The sequence below is a fragment of the Convolutriloba macropyga genome, chromosome 3 (assembly GCF_964194025.1).
Source record: "Convolutriloba macropyga chromosome 3, txConMacr16.3, whole genome shotgun sequence".
Classification (NCBI taxonomy): Eukaryota; Metazoa; Xenacoelomorpha; order Acoela; family Convolutidae; genus Convolutriloba; species Convolutriloba macropyga.
This window is the reverse complement of record NC_134470.1, coordinates 36179383-36199571: the sequence shown is the minus strand read 5'-3', so window position 1 is coordinate 36199571 and position 20189 is coordinate 36179383. Positions and strand designations below refer to the sequence as shown.

Below are 20189 nucleotides of genomic sequence, written 5' to 3'. Positions count from 1 at the left end.
CCTGTTGAACGCGTCTTTAATTCTTATAGGAATTATGGTCCTTCTTTGGTTGAAGTTAGTTGCTAATAGCCGCCGTCAGCCTCTCACCGGCTATTATTTAGGCGCTCTCATTTGTTCAATTCACAGAATTTGAATTGTATTGGGGCGCTGTCTTTTTAAGACTCGAAGAGTCTTTATGGTTTTTTTATAAGTTGGCGAGCAAGAAAACTGGAAGTTCATGGAGTGAATAAAGTTTGTATAAGTTATTTCAGTGAACAAATTCGAATAGTGGAGAAAAGAGAGAGAGAGTGGTTCTTTTGTTCATGCCTTCTTTTGAGCGGGAAATGTAGGTGTGAAAAAATTTTCAAGCGTTTTTTGTATTGTGAAACTTCTATGTTGTCTAAGAGGTTAGTTCAGACTAAAGTTATAGTTTTAAGGTTGTTTTGATAGCGTTTCAAGGTTTTTGGTAATTAAAAGGAGTCTTACACCAATTTCAAATTTTTCAACTAATTCTCCCGTTTTAAGCCTGTTTTAGCTATTTCTGGCCCATTATTGTATTGTATTGCTTTTACTTGTCAATGAATGTAAGCTTAATGCTCGTGGTCAGTTTCTATTACAAATTAAATATAGGTTCTTTGGTACCAAGCAATTTATTTTTTTTTTAATTTTTAATAAAAAATGCGAAAAATTGTTTATTTGCTAAATTTTCCAGTGTTTCGCTTTTTTCAAAATTGAGATGTTTTTTTGTGCTTTTTTCGGGTTGTCCGAATTTTTGTGAGCAGTTAAATTGTATCGATAACTTGAAATATTGTTTTCGCTTTGTATTTGTACTTGTACAAATAGAAAAATTAAATGAATTTAAGTAAAGTTTTTTTGGTTTAAATTGAATTTTTGTTGAAGGTATCTTCGAGTCTTTTTTAAGCGCTTTTAAGAGTCTTTTTTTAAGAGTTATTTGAGATCTGTTCACACATTTTCATGAATTTTGAAGTCAAATTGAAGCGATGATTTTGGTCACGCTGAAACAGGAAGTGGAGCGAAAAAGCGGGTGGTTTTGTAGCGTAATTTTTTTTTTCATTCTCTTTTTCAAGTAGAGTGAGAAAACGGTGTATGTACAAAAATTCGCTTTCTCGCTAGTGGTTTTGGTTCATATGTGGCGTTTGAGCTTCGATTCTTACTGTTTTTTCTATTTTATAGAATGTTTTTGCTAAATGGTTTTCCCAATCCAGTGATAGTCCATGCTAGGTCTAGTTTTTTGTTTTGTCAATGAAAATTCTTCGAATTGTAGGTCAGGAATTGTTTTTTTAAATTCGCTTTTCATTTTGATCACGTTTTTCGTTTCACATAATTGATTTTTGTTTGACTTCTGACTCACTGTTTCAACTGAAAGGAGTTCTATTTCCTTCACGCGTTGAATTACGCAATGTAGTGAATACGTAATTCGATGCGTGAAATCAAATTCAATGCGTGAAATCAAATTTGAGTTCAATTTTGAGTAGTAATTTAGTTTATGCCCAAACATGAAGTGGAAGTAGAAAACATTTAGTGCGTAAATTGTTTTCTAGTTTTGAAGTAGTGTTAAACTGGTGTTAGAACAAAAATATTTGCTTTCTCGATTGTGCTTTTTTGTTCAGTTGCGGCATTTTGACCTCTGCTTTCACTGTTTTTCGAATTTTATGATCGGGTTTTATTTTAAATGCTTTTGCGAAACAATTCATAGTCATTTGTAGGTCTAGTTTTCTATTTAGTTTAATACTAAGCCCAGATAGCCGAGCAGTTAATGCTTCCGCCTACTGCGCCGGAGTACTTGGTTTGAACCCCTCCCTAGTCGGAATTTTTGTACCCATAAGAGATTATCCAGGCTACAAACCTGCCTGAATTTGTCCGACCTTAGCGAGTTTTTATCTTTCTTGATTTCACTATTCCTTGAGGAATTGAAGCGAGTGTAGTTTCTTGGTTCTTATTAGGGGTTCCACCTAGGTCTTAATAGTCACCTTATATGTTTTTTTAGTTCATGCTCCCGTTGAATCCATGCAAAGTTTCTTCACGCAAAATTTCTAGGCTGTGTTTATTGACCCCCCCCCCCTCCCTCCCAGTGCTGGCAGCCCTAAGACCCGGCTGGCTGCTACTAAAGCTAGCAGCTCGCAGGTCATTTGAGAGCAATTTGCCCGACGTTAGTCGGTTGTTTTTCTATATTATTCATTTTCTTAAAAAATCAGAAAAATTGAGAACAATTTTCATTGTAATATTTCTACAACTCTATGTTCACGCGGATCTTCGTTAGTTTGGATTTTTTTACACAGTGTTAAGGTTTTAAAGTATAAAAATTCACAGCATATTGTAATTATTGATTCAGAAAAAAATACGCAAAAATGTTTTCTATGGCCAGTTTCTTCAGGTTTTTTTTTACAATTTCTGAAGTGTTGAAATAATAATACTGTGTTGTTACTGTAATAGAAACTATTAAAATGCTGACTCGCGTTATTTTATGATTGCTCGCGCTGAATTAAAGTTCCCCGCCCCAGAGCAATTCCTCCGACATTAGTCGGTTTGTTTTCTATGTCCAGTTTGATCGGTGATTATTTTTTAGAGGGTTTGTTTTTTATAAGTCGTTTTCTTTAATTCGTTTACGAAATTCGGCTATTATTTTTTTTGGTTAAAAAATCAGCTATTTTCATTCTTCTCAGCTCAAATGAAAAGAGCAACGCAATTTGAGACAAACAGCGCAAACAGTGGAACGCGAAATCGAACGGAATAAACCCATATAGCTGGGCTTATAGAAGCCCGTAATTTAGCTTGTTTTTCTTTTTGTTGCTTCGTATGACCTAGTTTTTTGTTTTACATTTATTCCACAGAAAAGCTGAAATGTCAAATTTGAAGGACTTCTTCGTCTCACTAAAGAGTGTTGAGGTAATTTGCGTGGATGGATTTTGATCACAGGTGCCTTCCTTGTTTGGCAATAAAAATAAATTAAAATTAGTGTAAGATCAAAAAAATGCATGCATAATAAGTATCCCCAGGAAAAATCTTCGGTGCAGTGAAATTGACTATGACAATTGCTCTCGATCAAAGTTTGAAGCAAGTATTCTAAATGTGATGGACTTTTTACGGCTCGAAGAGTATTGGTTTTCCACGGGTTTTTTTTAGCTGAAGCAAGTTTGTTTATGATCTGAATTTTGACTTCTTTCTTTTCCACCATTTACCTGCGTTTTTAAACGTTGACTTATGTTTTCGAGCATTGGACTTTAACAGTAGCTTAGTTGTAACGTATGGTAATTAGGAACTGTGGAGGTATTAAGGGTGATGAGGTTCCTTTCAGATTTTTTGATCCCGTGTAAGTCACCTAAACACAACCTACCTAAACAGACCAACCACCTACCTATCAAAAATCTCCCTGCCTAAAATCCCCCCACCTAAACCATATTCCTATCCCCAACCTACACCATATTCCTCCCCCACCCCGCCCCAACCACATACCCCCTACCTACCCCCTGTGCACATATCTACCTCCCTGCCTACACCCCTTCCGCACACACTAGCCTACCCCCTCCAACTACCTAGCCCCACCTACCTCCTTACGCCTACCTAGCGCTCCCCACATTCCACCTACCTACACCCCCAAACACTCCTAACGCATTCTTAACTAAAATGTTGCTTATTAATGTGTTTCTTTGTTTTATTTCTTTTTTGATAATTGTGAAATAGGTAGGGCCAGTTAGTTTTTTTTGCACAACTCTTCGAGTCGCTTCCATTTTTAGCGGCCATGTTTTTTATGCAAAATTTTTGCTTGAGCGTTTTGACCTTGGCTTTTTCGTTTTGCGTGATCATCTATATTTTTCTCATTCGCAAGTGTCAGCAGCTGAACTCAATTGGCCGTAGTTCACTGCTAAAAGTCAAATGAAAAGTGCGTCAAAGTTGGTGTGATTTTGTTGAATTCATTGGTGGTTATAGTGGTATATAATAACCTCTAAGGACATTTGAAGCCCTCTTAGTGAATTTAGTTACTCCCTGACTGAAGCAGGCTGCAATAGATTCGAGCTCCGACTAGTTGTTCGAGAGCAATTCTTCGGACGATAGTTGGTTAAGTTCTGTATGCTAGGGCATGGGTGTCGGTTTCGCAGCTATTCCCACATTCTGCCGTTTTAGCATTTCTAGTTTCTGCAGTTGTCAAAGTGTTCAATACACTCAATGGTTTCTAAGAAATCATTTCATGTTACGATATCTTATGTCAACTTCTAAATGGTTTTCCTTATCATTTTTAGGTTTGACATATGTAATCTTGCTGTTAGGTTGAACTTTAAGTTTCGGTTGCGCAGTTTTTCTACTACAATTTTTCCATCTCGTGGATTCGTTTACTTTTCTCTGGCTTAGCTCAAAGTAGTCCTTTTTCTTCTTTTTATATTGCTTTTCAGGCACTTTTACCTAGAAGTTAGTTTAGCCTGAGTTCACAAATTTGAAGGATTATCTTGAAAGATTCTAGATTTTCAGTTTATTAATGCAATTTTGTAGATGTTTTTATACATTTACTGCGGTGAAGCAAGCATCTTTCACGGCTAATACTGCATTTTTTCCAACTGCTGTATCTCACCAATTACTTCAAAACATCACTGATTGAAGTATATTGAAAAAGTTTGGTATTATTTAATAGTTGATATAATGGTTAATCGACTTGGGTTTAGGCATCGACAACTAATACAGATGCTTTTAAGAAAAAATGTCCTCTTCGATGTTTAGCTGTATTTGGGCATTGTAAAGTTGCTGGCTGTTTCAGAGAGGTTTCTCGTATAATGACAACGATATTATGAGCCTAAGAGGCTCCTCCATTCTCGGGAAGGAAGAGGTAAACTATACTCAAGTACGCAAGTAGAAACCGTTATGTTCTCTGTTTTAAATTAGTAACGTTTGAAGTTCATCTCGTGAATGGATTGTGTCGATAACAGACTGCCCTTTAGCGTCGCCAGAATGAATAAACTACACCGAACGGCACTTATCCAATATTTGAAAGAATATCGTTCATTATCATGAGTTGTTTGGTGGGTAGATTCACAAATGTTAGAGATATAAAGGTAGACATACGAGCGTGGGCAAGTAAGATAAACTTAAAGGCTGTGTTGTGTCATTCTCACTGGCTATGAAAAATTCTAAAATTAGATGCTAAATTGACAAGTTTTACTCAATATTGAATGATTCAATATCGAGACCGAGACATTTCATTGACTCATATGTCCAATCAATAAGTCTAAATTTATTTTTAGCTGAACGAAGTTTATTAAAATGAACCCGGCTTGGCTGGTAGAGAGTTTTCATGCTGAAGTAATTGTGCTTAAAAAGTGGAGACGATGAAAGTGAAGATTTCCAAGGTTTGCTGCAATTGGGCCTCGTAGACAAAGCTGAATAAGACACAGCAATTATCCTAATCAGTTAAAATTCATTGTTTTTCTGCAATTAGCATGTACGGGTGGAAAATTTCCCGGTCATTCTACTATCCCGTCTTATTTGATATCAAACAATGGCCCCAATTAATACTGCATGAAGGGCAGAAATAATATTGTCCTATTATCATAGTTTGGGAACGCTTCCAGAATTTTTCCGGTCTTTTTATGCTATCTTTTTAGCGAACCGATTTTTGAAATTTCAAGGAGAAAAGTTTCTTGTCAATTTTTTTACTAAAAAAATCGTAAATTGAAAAATCTTAGTTCAAAATCAACTGACAATTAACTTGGTTAACATGATATTCTCATCAACACAGCAGATTAGCAGTTCATTTAATCAAATATCAGCAGTCCGTTTCTTTTCTTCACAACGAGAAATAGGCCTCTTGCAATATGCTTTTGTTCTCCCCACTTAGATCAGGTAAGAACAAAAACTTGGGCATCTTAGGTGATCTTAGGCATTAACTTAGCTAGAGGTCTTTCTTCTGGATACATAATTTAGGTTTTCGGGTTGATGACATTTTCAAATTGAGCCGATTTGAAGTTGCCCTCACCATATTCAATTTGATTTCAGTTTGATGCCTCCACTCATTGGGTGACAAAAACATCAGAGCGCTAATAATTGGCGTTAAAATTTGTTGCACCTGCTGATTGGGTGACTTATAAAACAGTTTTTTGAATCCATGCCAGCAGACATTTATTCTACAAGTACGCTGTCCTCTCAAGTATCGTGATAAATATTTGACAACTTTTATCCGATTACAACAGGAACGTCAACATATTTCTTTAAGGAATGAAAGCTCCATCTTCATAGCGAAACGATCTCCATTTAGATGTAGTTCCTCTTATGCACAGATTTGAAGCCCTTAAGATTGCAAAATTTAATCTCAGTTTGACCCAGTTCATGATAATGCTGTAGGGTTTGTCCCACTTAGTAGCGAGTCTGTCCGCCAGTCTTCTGAGAAAAGTTTTGCTCTCTGGCCATCATGCCGTCAACACTGAAAATTAACGGAGTAAAAGCGATATGTTTTTCATGGCAAGCCTCGGAGTATTTTCTCCTCTTTTCGTCAGCGCAGCTTTCCAGCACATCCTCTGGATTTCTGTTGCTGTAAGATTTAGCCTCAGTGTCTGACACGAATATCAAACGAGGCAGTTTCTTGCGGGCGCCAGACACCTCTTATGAGAAGATCGGCTCTTAAAGCTTTCTGATTCTCTGAATGTTCACGAATTACTGGTTCTTTTTCAGTGTAAGTCCATGCAAGGCAGGATAAGTCTCCCAATAAATCTCTAATTTCATTATGCCTTTGTGTAATCAGGCCTCCTTTTTTGCAGATTAGGGCATGCTGAACATGGAAATCTTCACCACAACCGTCACATTTCACAGGGAGGTTTGTTAGGAGTAAACCGTATCTTAGCGCCATGGAATCCTGGAATTCGTTCTTCGACAAAACAAAATTGTCTCTCTGACACTTTTGCGGTTAACCAACAAGAGTTTCCCGTTTTGAAATTCCGCTCCATTCTTTTTCTCTCTGATGAGCATGCTTGTTCTAACAAAGCCTTATATGTATTACTCTGCTGGGACTCATTTTCCAGCTGAAAAGTTTGTTTGCTGCTGCGAACGTGAGTTTTGTGTGCGTCGACGTCCAATGCCGTTCCATTCACAATAGAATCCGAAATCAGTGAAGATGTTTTCTTGGACATTTCAAACTGTTCACTCGCCTTTACCACTGGGTCAGGAATACCTAATCCTCCATTCTTAGCAGACAAACTGAACAGGGTACGTTGGGGATTACTCACCTTATAAATGTTAGTTACGCTTGATATGAACTGGTTTTTTATTGAATCTTCTAGTGGTTTCAAAAATTCATCGCAACCTGGGACAACTCTCATGAGAAAATTCCATTCGGCCTGGACTGATTTAGTGAACACCGAGAAACTCTCATGAGGGCATGAATTGGCTTCAGCGCTCAAAAGGTGAATCTTAGCCTGCCAATTTTTGATTTTTTCATGAACAAATTCTTTCATGGTAGTTTTACCGCCAATGAAGCCTCCAAGATAACGTTTTCCAGTAACAATTTTCAAACCGGTTTGCTCAAAGCAACTCTTGGCTTCATCAACATGGTCTGGATGAACAATAAGGAAGCTTTTTTGTGGCTCAGGGTAGTATCCATACTTTGGCCCCTCATCAACTACTTGTTGCAGCCACTGTTTTAAGTCATCAAACTTTGCGCAAGCCGCGGCATCATCTGCATAAAAACTTTGTTTATGTTTCGTCGGTTTGTGCAATTTTTGTATTAAAGGCAATAGAGCAACACCATAAAACAGCATTGAAAGAGGATCGCCTTGAGTTGTCCCTTCTTCGCTGCGGATAAAAACGTCAGTATTGCTCAGCACAAGTTTAGAGCTTTCCTGGTAACTATTGTACAGAAAAGTGGAAGCTCTGGACCAAAGGGTTCTAGCGTTTAGAAGTGCGGAACTTCTGTTTATTGAATTGAATGCATTTTTTGCATCAAGCAGCAACAGACCAAAACCATTGGAGGACTTTTTCTCAAACAACTCTCGAAGTCCATGAATCGACCCCTCAATTCCACATGACACTCCACCAGCAAGTTGTTCTGATCCAAACGCATAAGCCAAGTCATCACCAGTTAAGTCAGCTACTGTTTACCGAGTAATCTTCGCAAAGTTTTACCAATGCCGATTGGTCTGACTCCTGGCTGTTTATCTAATGCAATAAGTCGACATGAGAACAAGGCTTTGATTTTACGCCACGAAGTGATTTCGTTTGCGATCAAATTACCTAAGTGAGAAACTAAGTCTCTCAACCTGGAGCTTTCGAGGCCAAAACCTAATTAAGGCATCAAACCAGTGGTTGGCGTCTGATCCAGAGGGTCCTGAACTACCGAAAAGTTTCCGGGCTTGTTTTTCAACGGTACTACTTGTTATATTCAGTTTTTCCAGAGGAGGAAGTTCTGATATGTTGAATGTCCCCTCAAATAATGGTGAGGCTTTCGGGTGATTTTCCTGCAGAATTTCGGTTACAGTTGTTCCGTCTATTAAATCAGAAGGCTTAAGAACACTCGTCTCCGTTTTCGTCTGCAAGGAACCTAGTTGCATTTTTGATGTTCCCTTCTTGAACCATTTTCGCAAACGCTCGTAGTTTCTCCTCGGGGTCGCTCTTTTGAGTTCTCACAGCTTTGCTTGAGAATTGAATACATCTCTTAAAAGATTGAACAAGAGGTTGAAATTTTTCCATGGACCACTCCTTCATCCTACTTTCAATTGTTATTTTTACATCTTTGGAGTGTCTCACTTTGTCTCTGTGGAGTATGAGAGCCGAAAAAACCAGAAGTCGCTCTGATGGAATATTTGATTTCAGGAACAATTCAAGTTCGCAATTTAGCATCTCGACATACTGTTTACCAATTTTTCCCGTCGGCAATCTGTAAAATTTGCATCTGTGTGTGCAAACAGTATTCCATATATCTTCCCAAAGCACTTCGTTCTCATGAGGCACGCTGTAATTTGTGTTTTTGAGAGGAAAAATTTCTTTCATCAAAGATTCTTTCTCTGCATTTGATAAAATTTTATCTGCACGATTATTGTCCCCTAGATCAAGCCTCGCTAAATCTTGTGTTAAACCACTAGAAGAAGACTCAAAACTAAATTGCGCTGGAGTTTCAAAAGCGTTTTGTATCAAGTTGTTTACCTCATCGGTCATAACTGTATGCTGCTTGAGTTTTTCTACCAATTGCAGATAAATCCAAACGGAATAAGAGTCAAAAGTGGTGTCATACTTTCTATTCCAATTCACATAATGGACTCTTGGTCTGTTGTTTTCGTGGCCAATAACTTTTGCTTTGTATATGTTTTTATCGTGACCAGGAATCCAGATTTCAGTGTTCTTATGGACAAAATACTCGTCGTGGATTTCTTGGTTTTCGCTATCACTGAACTCGGCGGATTCAAAACCTGTCTGGATCTTTTCTGTTGTATCAAGCTGATTAGCTTGCTCAGAACTAAGTGTGTTGTGCATGGTAAACAATAATTGGACGCAAAAACAGTGAATAAATAAGCGGTTTACGGTTTCAATCAAATTTAACTGGGTGTTTGTTAATTTATCTCGATTCGTGTCTATCGTGAAACTATAATCTCTGCAATTTAAATTGCAAGAACCGCAAGCAGAACTCACTTTTTTGGTATCTTTTTGTTCTCCATGTTCCGACTTGTGAATGAAGAACGCGAATTGGGGAATAATTTGAGACAATTGTTTTCACAGGCAAACCGCCCCAGAAAACTTGGGGGGACAGCCACCACAGGAAGCTTACTTGGGGGGTGGGGGTGGGACAAATGCCGTGACTCCTGACGAATGAAGCCCATGGCAACCGCGGCAACAAATACGTAAAAAGTATTAGAAAAGGAACGATCTCACCGGGGAACTGATTTAAAGATGTTATTCTAGCCCCAATAGCCACAAATAGATTCCACGTGCACTCCACAAATGAATAATCAGGACGCAGAAACAGGGGGGGGGGGCAAAAAGTATTTATATCGAGCTCAAGTTTCGATAATTTTCTCCTTTTAGCTGCTGAATTTGCTTAACAACCTAACAACGCACGTGCGATTACTTGATATATATTTATTCTTGTCAATTGCTCGCGAGCAAAGTCTGAAGCCATTAATATAAACGTGTCTCTTTTATTGCGAAATTTTTGCTTGACCGTTTTGTCGTGTTGTTCTATAATGTTCTTTCGCTTGCATGAATGATTTGAATTTTCTTCAAAAGAAATGGGAACCTAGAACACAGGCATTAATATTCTGTGTAGCTCTCTTTAAACCCTTGCACGGTTCACCGAAGCCCTAATTGTACTCACCGAAGCTCACTTTAAGCCCTAATTGTACGGTTCACCGAAGCTGCTGAAGAAGCAGAACTTCATTGTATGAAAAGCACTTTTGATAGGTTTGTAACCACGTCTCACTTTTCTTAATTATGATTTATTCGGCTTTAATTGGGTTTCGAACATGTTGATCTTTTTTTTATTTTTTTTTTCGTCTGTTTGGTCAATGTGTTGTTCACGTTAATATTTAGAGAAACATTTCGTATCAATGTTTTACCATTGATATCTCAAACATCGGGATGAAGAATGAAGCAATCAACCTTTCTGTCTCATAGTAAAATTTTCTTCGACAGTCCAAACTCATGAGCTATCATTTTTTTCTCTCGGTTAAGGGTTCAATAGCAATGCAGTCTTTAAACAAAACAACGTCGGACATTTTGTATGGAATTGTGTGTGCCAGAAACTAATTTTATTAACTACTGTCCTCAATTTAGTGGGGCATTACTCTGCCATTAGTCGGCTTTTAATGGGCTCTTAATTTTGTTTTTAATTTCTCTCCGACGAAGTCTGAAGAAATTTTTATCAGTCCTGTTAGTCTTTTAATGCAATTTTTGTACTATCGAACTTTTGTCTGATTTTTGTCCGCAGATGCGAGATAAACGCAAAGTCCTGAAGGCATTAAGTCACTGATTAGTTCTCAGAGAGATGTACTATTTTTTCTTTGAGTACTAATCACCGAAGATACTAAGAGGACATAAATTCACGCTGTGAGGAAAGTTTAGACCTCCTCATTCCATCCCATTTCCCTATCCTCTCACTTCACTCCACTCGCACCTCATTCCACCCCTGACCCCCCGAATACATCCCCTTCTCTATTATTTCCCGTCTCTCATTTAAGCTTAAGCTATCTCTCTAAGCTTCAACACTCTACTGACAAAGCAAACAATTTCTTTTACTGGTAGGTCGGCTATCTTTTACTTGTAGGTCAATCAAAAATTTGTTCGGCTGTACCCAATTGTGCTATCTTGTGAACACTGCATGAAACACTTCTCTAGTTCTTGACTTCTGTAGTTTTATTCTTCACTGATTCTGCTCAAAGTGCTTGGAAATAGGAATTGCCCAGCAAACTAATATAAAATGAGCGCAGTCAATATCGAAAAGCGAAACGAAAAATAGAGATAAATCAGTAAAAACCAATTTTAGATGCCCATTGCTTGAATTTCATTCTCATTTGATTAATGATTAAAAATTCTTATTAATAATTCTGATTAATGGCCGCAAAATAATAAGCGGGGCCATTATTGGCCCTCTTTATTTTTTTTAGTTTGTCAAGATTTTTTCTTACGACCAGATGACGTCACAATTTCTTTGAATCTGCTTTTTCATTCGTTCGTGCAATTTTAACTGAATTGCGTGTGTGACTTCATTTTTCTTGGTGGAGCGAGATTATTTCATTCGCTTGCTTTAATTTTTTTTAAATTAGGTCAAGTGAGTGTGTGTCACCCTAATTGAAGGTTATTTGAGAGCAGCTAATAGAAGCCGAAACAAATTAAACAGATTCTCTTTCAAATTATAACATCTCAGCATTTCATAAAAAGAAGTTTTTTTATGGTCTGTCTCTTCAACTATCTTTTTTGAGACCGCAGATCTGCAAAGCTATTGCGGCTATTTTCTGGCAGTCTGCCAGGTAATTTTTTATCAGGTTTGGTGCCTTTTGTTTTCGAAATCCTTACTATTTTCCCACTAGGATGGATTTTAGCTACCAATTTAAATCACAGCATCCCTTTTTTGATACTTCGTAAGAAAATATATTTTATTTGCTTGTTTAAATCCCAATCAGTGTCAGGGGAATCGATCGATCGCGATTGTTTTCTGACAACCTGTCGGGGACGTTACTTCAATTGAAAATTCTTCTGCTTTGTTTTACAAAAATAATAGATCAAATTACTTTCAAAATGCCACACAAAATGCCACATTTTTTAAATAGGTATCACCAACTCAATTTTTTCGCTTTTTTGTATCTAGATTCCCAACACGTAGTTCTATTCTTTTAATATTCCTGCTATTTTTTTCGCGTCCAAGGCAAGGCTGTTATTAACAAGACACTCCTTGAGTGAAAACAAGGACGTCAACAACTGATTTTTTTGTCATTAGTAATGAAAATTATATTTTCCTGAAAAATACTGTGGAATTTGTGTATTTGTTTTTTGAAGTTTTATGTTTTGAAGAAAATCCATGTCACTAATTTTCAAAAAAAAAAGAATTGATCGAATTATTGATTCAAAATTACAACCTTTTTTGAATTTTGAATAGATATCGCTAATTCAATTCTGTATTCTCAACGTTCAGATTGTTGGGGAACATCTTTATTATTGTAACCTTAACTTAATTAATAGTCGCCCTCATCTCAGTCGGCTGTTATAGGGCTCCTGTTTTTACAATCCAAAGAATTTGGATTGTATTGGTGCTCTTTTTTAAGATTGGTGTGAATTTATATTGCTGTGCTGGGTTTTGGCTTCACTTTTTTTTTGATCCGTCGTCTGACGCTCGTTTTTGTTATAATTTTTTTCCTGCCGCAAATTTTGAAAGTTTTGTTCTTCAAACGTTTTGGTCTCTCGTGTACTGCTCTTTTGTGGCTTATTGTGCTTGATTGCATTTCCTAATCTAATTGGATAATTGAAAGTTTTTTTGTTAATTTTTTTTTGTTAATTGTAAGAGTTTTTACCTGAATTGTGTGATATGTTTTTCAGCGTAAATGACGTACGTCCAGTTCCAGCTAACTTTTTAAAAAAATTAAGTTGGAGGTCACTAGGGTTAGTCTAATACATTTAAAGGTCAATTAAGGGATACTATGTAATAGAAGGAGTTAGGAATAAAGCAGGACTGTCAAAATTGAATTAGCCTTTGAATTTTGTTGGGGAAAATGATTTTTTAAATAGATATCAGCAACTCCATTCTGTTTTTGTATATTCTCAACACTTAGGTGTATTTGGGCAATTTGTGTGCTGCGTTTTTGTCAAGGGGCGAAACACTCCTTGAGTGAAAATCAACTATTTTCAACTATTTCGACGTCATTCAACTATTTTTTTAAACTGCTCTCTCCTCCGCGTCAAATTATGTAGCCATTGATGCTAACCATCATCCGACATGGTCAAAGTTTCGTACTTAATTTCGTTGAAATTTTGTATTGAATAACATTCATAATTTTCAAAACAAAGAATAGATCCAATTATTGCTTCAAAATGTCATTTATTGCACCGAATTTTGCAACACATCATTTCCATGGTAACCATATTTGTGATTTTGTATGCTCAGTTTTATACGATGGTCCAAAAATTGGGTGCGTGTCTCTTTACTTTTATGTAAGATTTGCGCTGGGCCGTTTTAACTTTTGGGCAGGTTTTGAATTTTGCTCGATCTAAATTATTCTTTCAATCATAATTTTAGCTGAATTCAATTGACATCACTTTAAAACATAGGTAAATGAAAAGGAAACGGAAATTAGTTTACTTGTTTGATTTTAATAACGGCTATGTCTTTAATTGGCTCTGACGACATAATCCATTATTTAATATGTTTTTGAAGGCTCAAGTACTAGAGCTCATTTGAACACAGTGAGTAATGTAGGAAGGTCACCAGAGGTTCTTATAGCAGCGATTTGCGCTGGTAGTTGAGCCGTAATGAAAAGTACCTATGATTTTTCTACGAGTCTTTTGAGCCGACTGAAGCGCAGAAAAACGCAAATTAAAACCATTTAAGTTTGTTCTCTGTTCGTGCGGTGCCGCCTTGAAGATTAATGGAAGGTGTGTGAATTACTTCGTTGTTACCTGCAATTTGGTAATAATAGATTTATTCTTGATAAAATGTCATCAGCTGGGAAATTTATTTTTTTGCCGCTTTTCTTACCAATTGATCGTTCATCTGACAAGTACGACTCTGTAAAGTCGAACAGATATCCATACTTTACTTGCTGAAACCTGTAATTTTTCGTTAAAAAAGTCTTCGGACATTCGAAATGCTATCAAAAGTTGCTGACATTAATGCGAGTACATTTTTTCAATCTGCTTATTTCCTCTATTGACAGGACCTGATGGACAAGAGCCCTTTTGTGCCCGACCTGCCCATTAATGAGAGAATCCACGATGTGTGCACGTCGCCCACAGGACAAATAATTCTGTCAACTAAAAGTATGAATGTGTACGAGCAGCATGCAATCACGAGTGAGTTTGGCACCAGGATGTCCAAGTGGAGGGAGCCACGGTTCAACCTCCTCTTCAATGCCAATTTCATGATCAGCCACATGGCTGTGTCTGCCACTGGATTCATCGCTTTAGGTATGTTCAAGCATTGGCTATGACAAGGTAAAAATTTTAAATGAGTAAGACGGCTCTACGATCCTGCCATCTTTTGTAAGTGACATGAACACTATTATATCTACAGTTATGGCATCTCCTAGAGGAGTCAGTGACCCACTGGTAGTCTTCTCAAGTATGATAAAATTTCTTTTGTTGGTAGTTTGGAATTGTTTTTTTTGAAAGTGCGGACAGGGGATTTTGTAATTTCAATGTGTGCAAGTATTTTTCTTTTTCTATATCAGTTAATTAAAAGCTGGAGTAACAATTGATTTGTTGGGTATTCCCGGTCATGTCCCTCTCACTCAGTCGGCATATAGCGTATCGCCCACCTCCTCCCCCATTACCGTAAATACACCATGGTGGGGGCGATAATGGTAAACAGCAAAAATATCAATCATAGTTCTGCTGGAGTGACTGAGATAGTAAATACGTTTATAATTAAAAAGAAGATCAAGTTGGTAATGTTAAAATGATGTGAATCGATACTCAGCGATACAGGCAGAGACTGTGCATAGGTCCGAATAGTTTGAGATTACACTTCGACTTGACAAATTTTAGGCAACGCGGAAGACAACTTGATCTACTTGTATGACAGAAATGGTCGCCACAAGTGGAAGTTCCCAGTGCGTGAGAACACGAGCTTCAAACGACTAAAGCAGATCAATTTTGACCTTGCTGGAAACCTGATCACAGTTGATAACTATTATCAGCAGGTAGTTTTAATTCAGAGCTAACTCTTCTAATTCAGTTTTAATTCAGAGTTTTAATTCTTCCATCTATTTTCGTTTATTATTGCCCTCAAACAAAGATTGTGATAATTGTTGGCTCTTTTCCTTTTGTGCCCCCCTCCCCCTGAGGGAGGTACAAACGGAAAAGATCCCAATTATTTTAGGGCTTTTGCTCTTCTTAATGCAATTTTTCTTAGGATCGATTTTGCGTTTGACCGTTGTTTCGTCTAGTCCCTCGCTAGTCCTTCGTCTGGTCCCCCGCTGCGCCCATGTCCCTCACTCGACCCCCACCCTATAACATATTTTTTTCTCCTCCCTGACGTCACCCTCTCTCAGGTATTCGTAAGGTAGCCTCGCTAAGCCAACTGCTCGCCAGTCGTTTAAGAGAAGTTCGCCCTTCCTTAGTAGGTTGTGTTTATCTTTTTTCGCTTTAATCTGCGTTTACATCTTGCTAAGGTTTAAGAAACTCAAAATTACGGACACCAAGTATAATTTCAGTGCTGTATTTAAACTTCTTTTGAAGTTTGTTCATTGTGTCATTCTTCAGTTATTCTTGTTAAAATAATATTTTTTGGCTTCTAGGTGCAAGTAATATCCCGACAAGGCAAGCTGATCCGAGTGTTACATGGGCGGGCATTGCAGTTCGCCAGGCCCATCTGTGCGGTTCCCAAGGGAGACAATCAGATTGTGGTCATGTCTGAGTTCGGATCAGTCGTCGTCATCGAAAAGTATCTGTGATCGCTGATCTCTTGAACAAATTTCTCGCCATCTAGCCTAACGGATTTGTTCTCATGTCGTTTTTGACCACAAAAACAACAGTGCGTCACTATTATTTAGTTAAAAATCATACAATACAAAACTGCTTTTTGCTCGTAAAATATTTGATCCTGACCAAATATCTATTGGAAATAACGCATATTGCTACAAATGCTTGGAAAAAATGTCATATTTGGACGATAATTGGTGCTTTTCACTTGCTCACTTTTGTATTATGTGACTATTGCTATTTGCTGGTTCTATGAACTGATGAATTCCAGTTTCATGTAAAGTCTTGCGTAAATATCGAGTATTTTCATTATTGAAGTCTGTAGAAAAAATTGTACGTTATTGGTAGCTGTAACTTGATAAATCTTAGTTATGTAGAATAATGTCACCCTTACCTTGATAACTGTTAACTTTATGGGCTCTGCTGCTAACCCATCACGGGCAGAGGTTAATAAATTCGGTTAGCAGAATATTGATTTAAGTTACTAGCATTTGAGGTATTATATTTATTTTTGATTGCTCCAAAACGGCAATTTCAACTCGTTTGTTACTTCTAAAATAAAATGTTATGTATTGTTAAATATGTAAAATCTCAAGCTATAGACGTTTCGTCGAGGAGGTGTAGCTGAATGTTTTAAACTTGGAGCTGGACTATTGTGGAAAAGCAATAAAATTTTTAAAAGAAAAGAGCGCATTATAGCTGCGTTCTTATAGTCAATATTGTGAAATTGTCGGTTTGGTTCATTTTTGCGATGTGAGTCTGTCATGTTTATAATTGTTATTAACTGTTATTACATTTCCTGTTTTGAATGAATTTATCAAATTTAGAGTTCACGGAGTTTCTCTATTGTATGGATTTGAACTTTTCGCGCTTGGTTTTATATCCTATTGTGTTTGGTTGTTCATTTTTGATAGTTCTTTCTTTATTTTGCTTTGTTGTATTTTGATGCCCAGTAAACTTAATATTTAATGAATGGCTTGCCTGATGATGCACATATTAATCAAACTATTGTTTGCTTTCATTGTGAAAATTCTTTGTTCACTCCCTCTAGAGTGTGTGAAAGGATTTAAGTGTCAGGCAAGATCATGGCTACATGTTTCTTGTTAGTGCTCTCAATTATCAAAACAAAGAGTGTCTGTTCTTTCCCATTCTCTTTTCACCCCCAATCCCCCCATCCTCAACCTATCAAGGTGTTTAAATTGATGATAATTGTCCCTTCCCTCCCACCCACTCAAACTAAACCCTCTCCCTTGTCATTTGTTGAACCCCCCCCCCCTCTTCCGTATACCCCCACTATGACCGTACTTGTTTCATCACGATTTTGACTGACCTGTGTGATCGAAACTCGATTAACTTGTCTTTAAAATCTTAAATTGGCGTTCACCACAATGTTCCGAGCGACTTTGAGTAAAGTAAAACGAATAAGAGTGTATCTGCATGAATAGATTTTACGTAACATTGTGGTGCACACTCATTGCCAGAAATATAAAACAACCCAATGACTTCGTAAATACTAAACTTTTGACACTTTTCCTCAACATATTGCAGTTAATGCTTAGGCGATAAACTGTGTTGATTACTGTGTTGACCTTAACATCAGATTGTGAGATGTTTGTATTCTATTTGGAGTTGTTTTTACAAGATTTGTTTTGTTGCATTGACCAAGATTTTTATCCTAAATTTTCATGGAAAAATTATGAGTAAAGATTTAAAAATCTTGGTGAGAATTGGAGCTGACTGTTAGCTCTCAACAGTTTGTTTGTATAAAATGCAGATGTGCTTTTCATACAAAATAAATTTATAAATGCTATATTTTCTAACATTTACTATAAAATCCTATAAGATTAACTGATTTGACTAAAATACCGACCCACTAAAGTTGCTTTGTGAAGCTGCCACTTTCAAACTATTTGACTTGAGCCCTCAAACTTTTGTCCCCCGTTTGATAACTCTAATCATTGTTCGTGAGTTTATGTAGGTTAACTAAAATTTACCCTTTTCCACGACCTCCTTTCCCACTTTTGCGTTGCATTGATTGGTCCATCTCAAAATTCCTTGTTATACAGATTGACACAATTGATTTTGTTTGGTTTCTTCTTCAAATGAATAATTAACTGTTTTCTATAAATCTTTTCATCAGTGTAGTAAACGAAACTTTTGTGTTACTGTATAAAGGACTCATCGACCTTTTGGGCCGGAAACTCATTTTTCAATTATTTTTAGAATTGATATGAAACGTTTAGAGGTAGAAAAATAGGGGAATTCAAAATAGTGAAGTTAAGTTTGTAGTTAGCAAAAGCACACAATTTTTTCTGTGCGAAATCTCGGAGTGTTCACACCTGTATAGGAACATCAGAGAAACGTCATCTAATCAGCGGGAGTGGTGATTAGTAAGTAGTTGTTCCGACCCTCTTGAGGGGGGAGGAACTATATGCTCTAATGGGTTTTTTTTTGTTCCGTGAATTTTCGCCGCTCGATATATTCATCGTAGAGAGTTGAGACTGGTATCATTAGAAAGCTCGTACAGCGTAGAATATGGAATTAAAAAGATTTTTTTAATTTTCGTTTCCTACAGGGAGTTATCGAGGTTTAAACTTCTGAGAAAAGAAGAGTGAATTCACGTTGTTTTTTTTTCACATTTTCCGGAATTTTTGCCTAAATTTTCGTCAATTTTGCTAAAATTTGTCATAATTTTTAAGAATAGTGTCGCTGATTTTATTTTCGAAGACGAACAAGCATTGTTGATTGTTTTGATTTAATTTTTTTGGTCAAAAAAATCTGGATAAACATTTCAAAATTAAGCCTTTTTCATCAATAACAGCACGAAACAAGCTACTTTAGACCACTTTGATTAAATTTGCCGACAATACACCCCCAAACAACACTCATACAACCTTTGTAGACTCAGAGGGGGGCTATTTCTACTTCATAGTCCGCTGAGAGTGCACTGTAGTTAAAACTTTGCCGTTTTTTGCTAACTTTACTCGTTGATTATCAAAAATGCAGAATTTATTTTGAGTTTTCAACTAACAAATTATCTATATCTACAACATTTGAAAAATCAATTGTTCCTAACGGACAATGAGTATTAGCAGGGCTAGTTTTCGGCCATTCTTGGACTGTTACAATCCAAAAAAAATCGGGTTGTAATCAGTCGGTCTTTTTTTTTTTTAAAAAAAAGACTTTTTTTAATAATAAAGAACAGAACATATCAAATCAAAGCTCAGGAGTGATAGGTCCAACCAATTCGCTTGCTAAGCAGCTCCAAGCTAATGTATTTAGTTTTTTAATTGAAAGTTTATTGTTTCATTTAAAAATAATTGACTTTTCAATAAATAATGGCTTAATTAACTTTTCCTCTATTTTTTTCTTAATTTGTTCAACTTCCAGCTTAGTGTCAGCAGAGAAAGACTGCTTCTTCTTTCTACTGATTTAACATTTATTCTCGGTTGCAGTTTTAAGCCTGAAGTTATTGTTTTCTGGCTTTGATACTACAAGATTTTATATTTTTGTTTGTTTTGATTTTTGCCAGTTTTTCACGTTTTCTAATTTTGTCACATTATCACATTATTGACAGTTCTCATGTCACCTTATTAGCATTCAGAATAAGGCACAATTGAACATATTAAAATCCTGAAAGATATACATCATCGTTTTAACGGCCTCGACGCCTCTTTCTTGAAGAAATCAATTGAATTTTTTAATTTTGTCTCTAACTGTCATTTATACTTTGTCGTTTCGGTCGTATGAAATTTCCTGTATAGTGATAGCTTTCATTGGCTTTTCATGGAAGAATAGAAGAACGGATATTCTGATAATAGTAGATAGCTGATGGCTTTCATGACTTTGAAAACAATCGTTTTCCAAAATTAAAAAAAAAACTTTTTAACTTCGCAATTTTGTTTTTTATGTTTCTTTTTGTTACCTAATCTCGTTAGTTAATTACAGGTCAAATATGAAATTATGGGTGTCAAGGGAATAAAAGGGATCGGTGTCCCAAAATCTTTTTCTTGAAGAATTTGTTATGACCTTACTGGCTTCGACACCGGTTTTTCACAAAAAAAAGTAAATTAATTTGATTTTTGTCATATTTG

General features: G+C 36.5%; 1 protein-coding gene across 3 annotated transcripts in view; it reads left to right on the top strand.

The window, feature by feature from the left end:
• Nucleotides 1–16643, top strand: part of LOC142336172 (uncharacterized) — a 40127-nt gene extending 23484 nt beyond the window's left edge. Inside the window, exons 8-11 of one of the 3 annotated variants that reach the window (XM_075384793.1) lie at nucleotides 4748–4831; nucleotides 14331–14580; nucleotides 15160–15314; nucleotides 15912–16643. In XM_075384793.1, the coding sequence (XP_075240908.1) occupies nucleotides 4748–4831; nucleotides 14331–14580; nucleotides 15160–15314; nucleotides 15912–16067 (645 nt within the window). In that variant the 3' untranslated portion in view covers nucleotides 16068–16643. The remainder of the gene's footprint in view (nucleotides 1–4747; nucleotides 4832–14330; nucleotides 14581–15159; nucleotides 15315–15911) is intronic. The other 2 variants (XM_075384795.1, XM_075384796.1) reach the window with 2 other exon arrangements.
• The last annotated feature ends 3546 nt before the right edge of the window (nucleotides 16644–20189 follow it).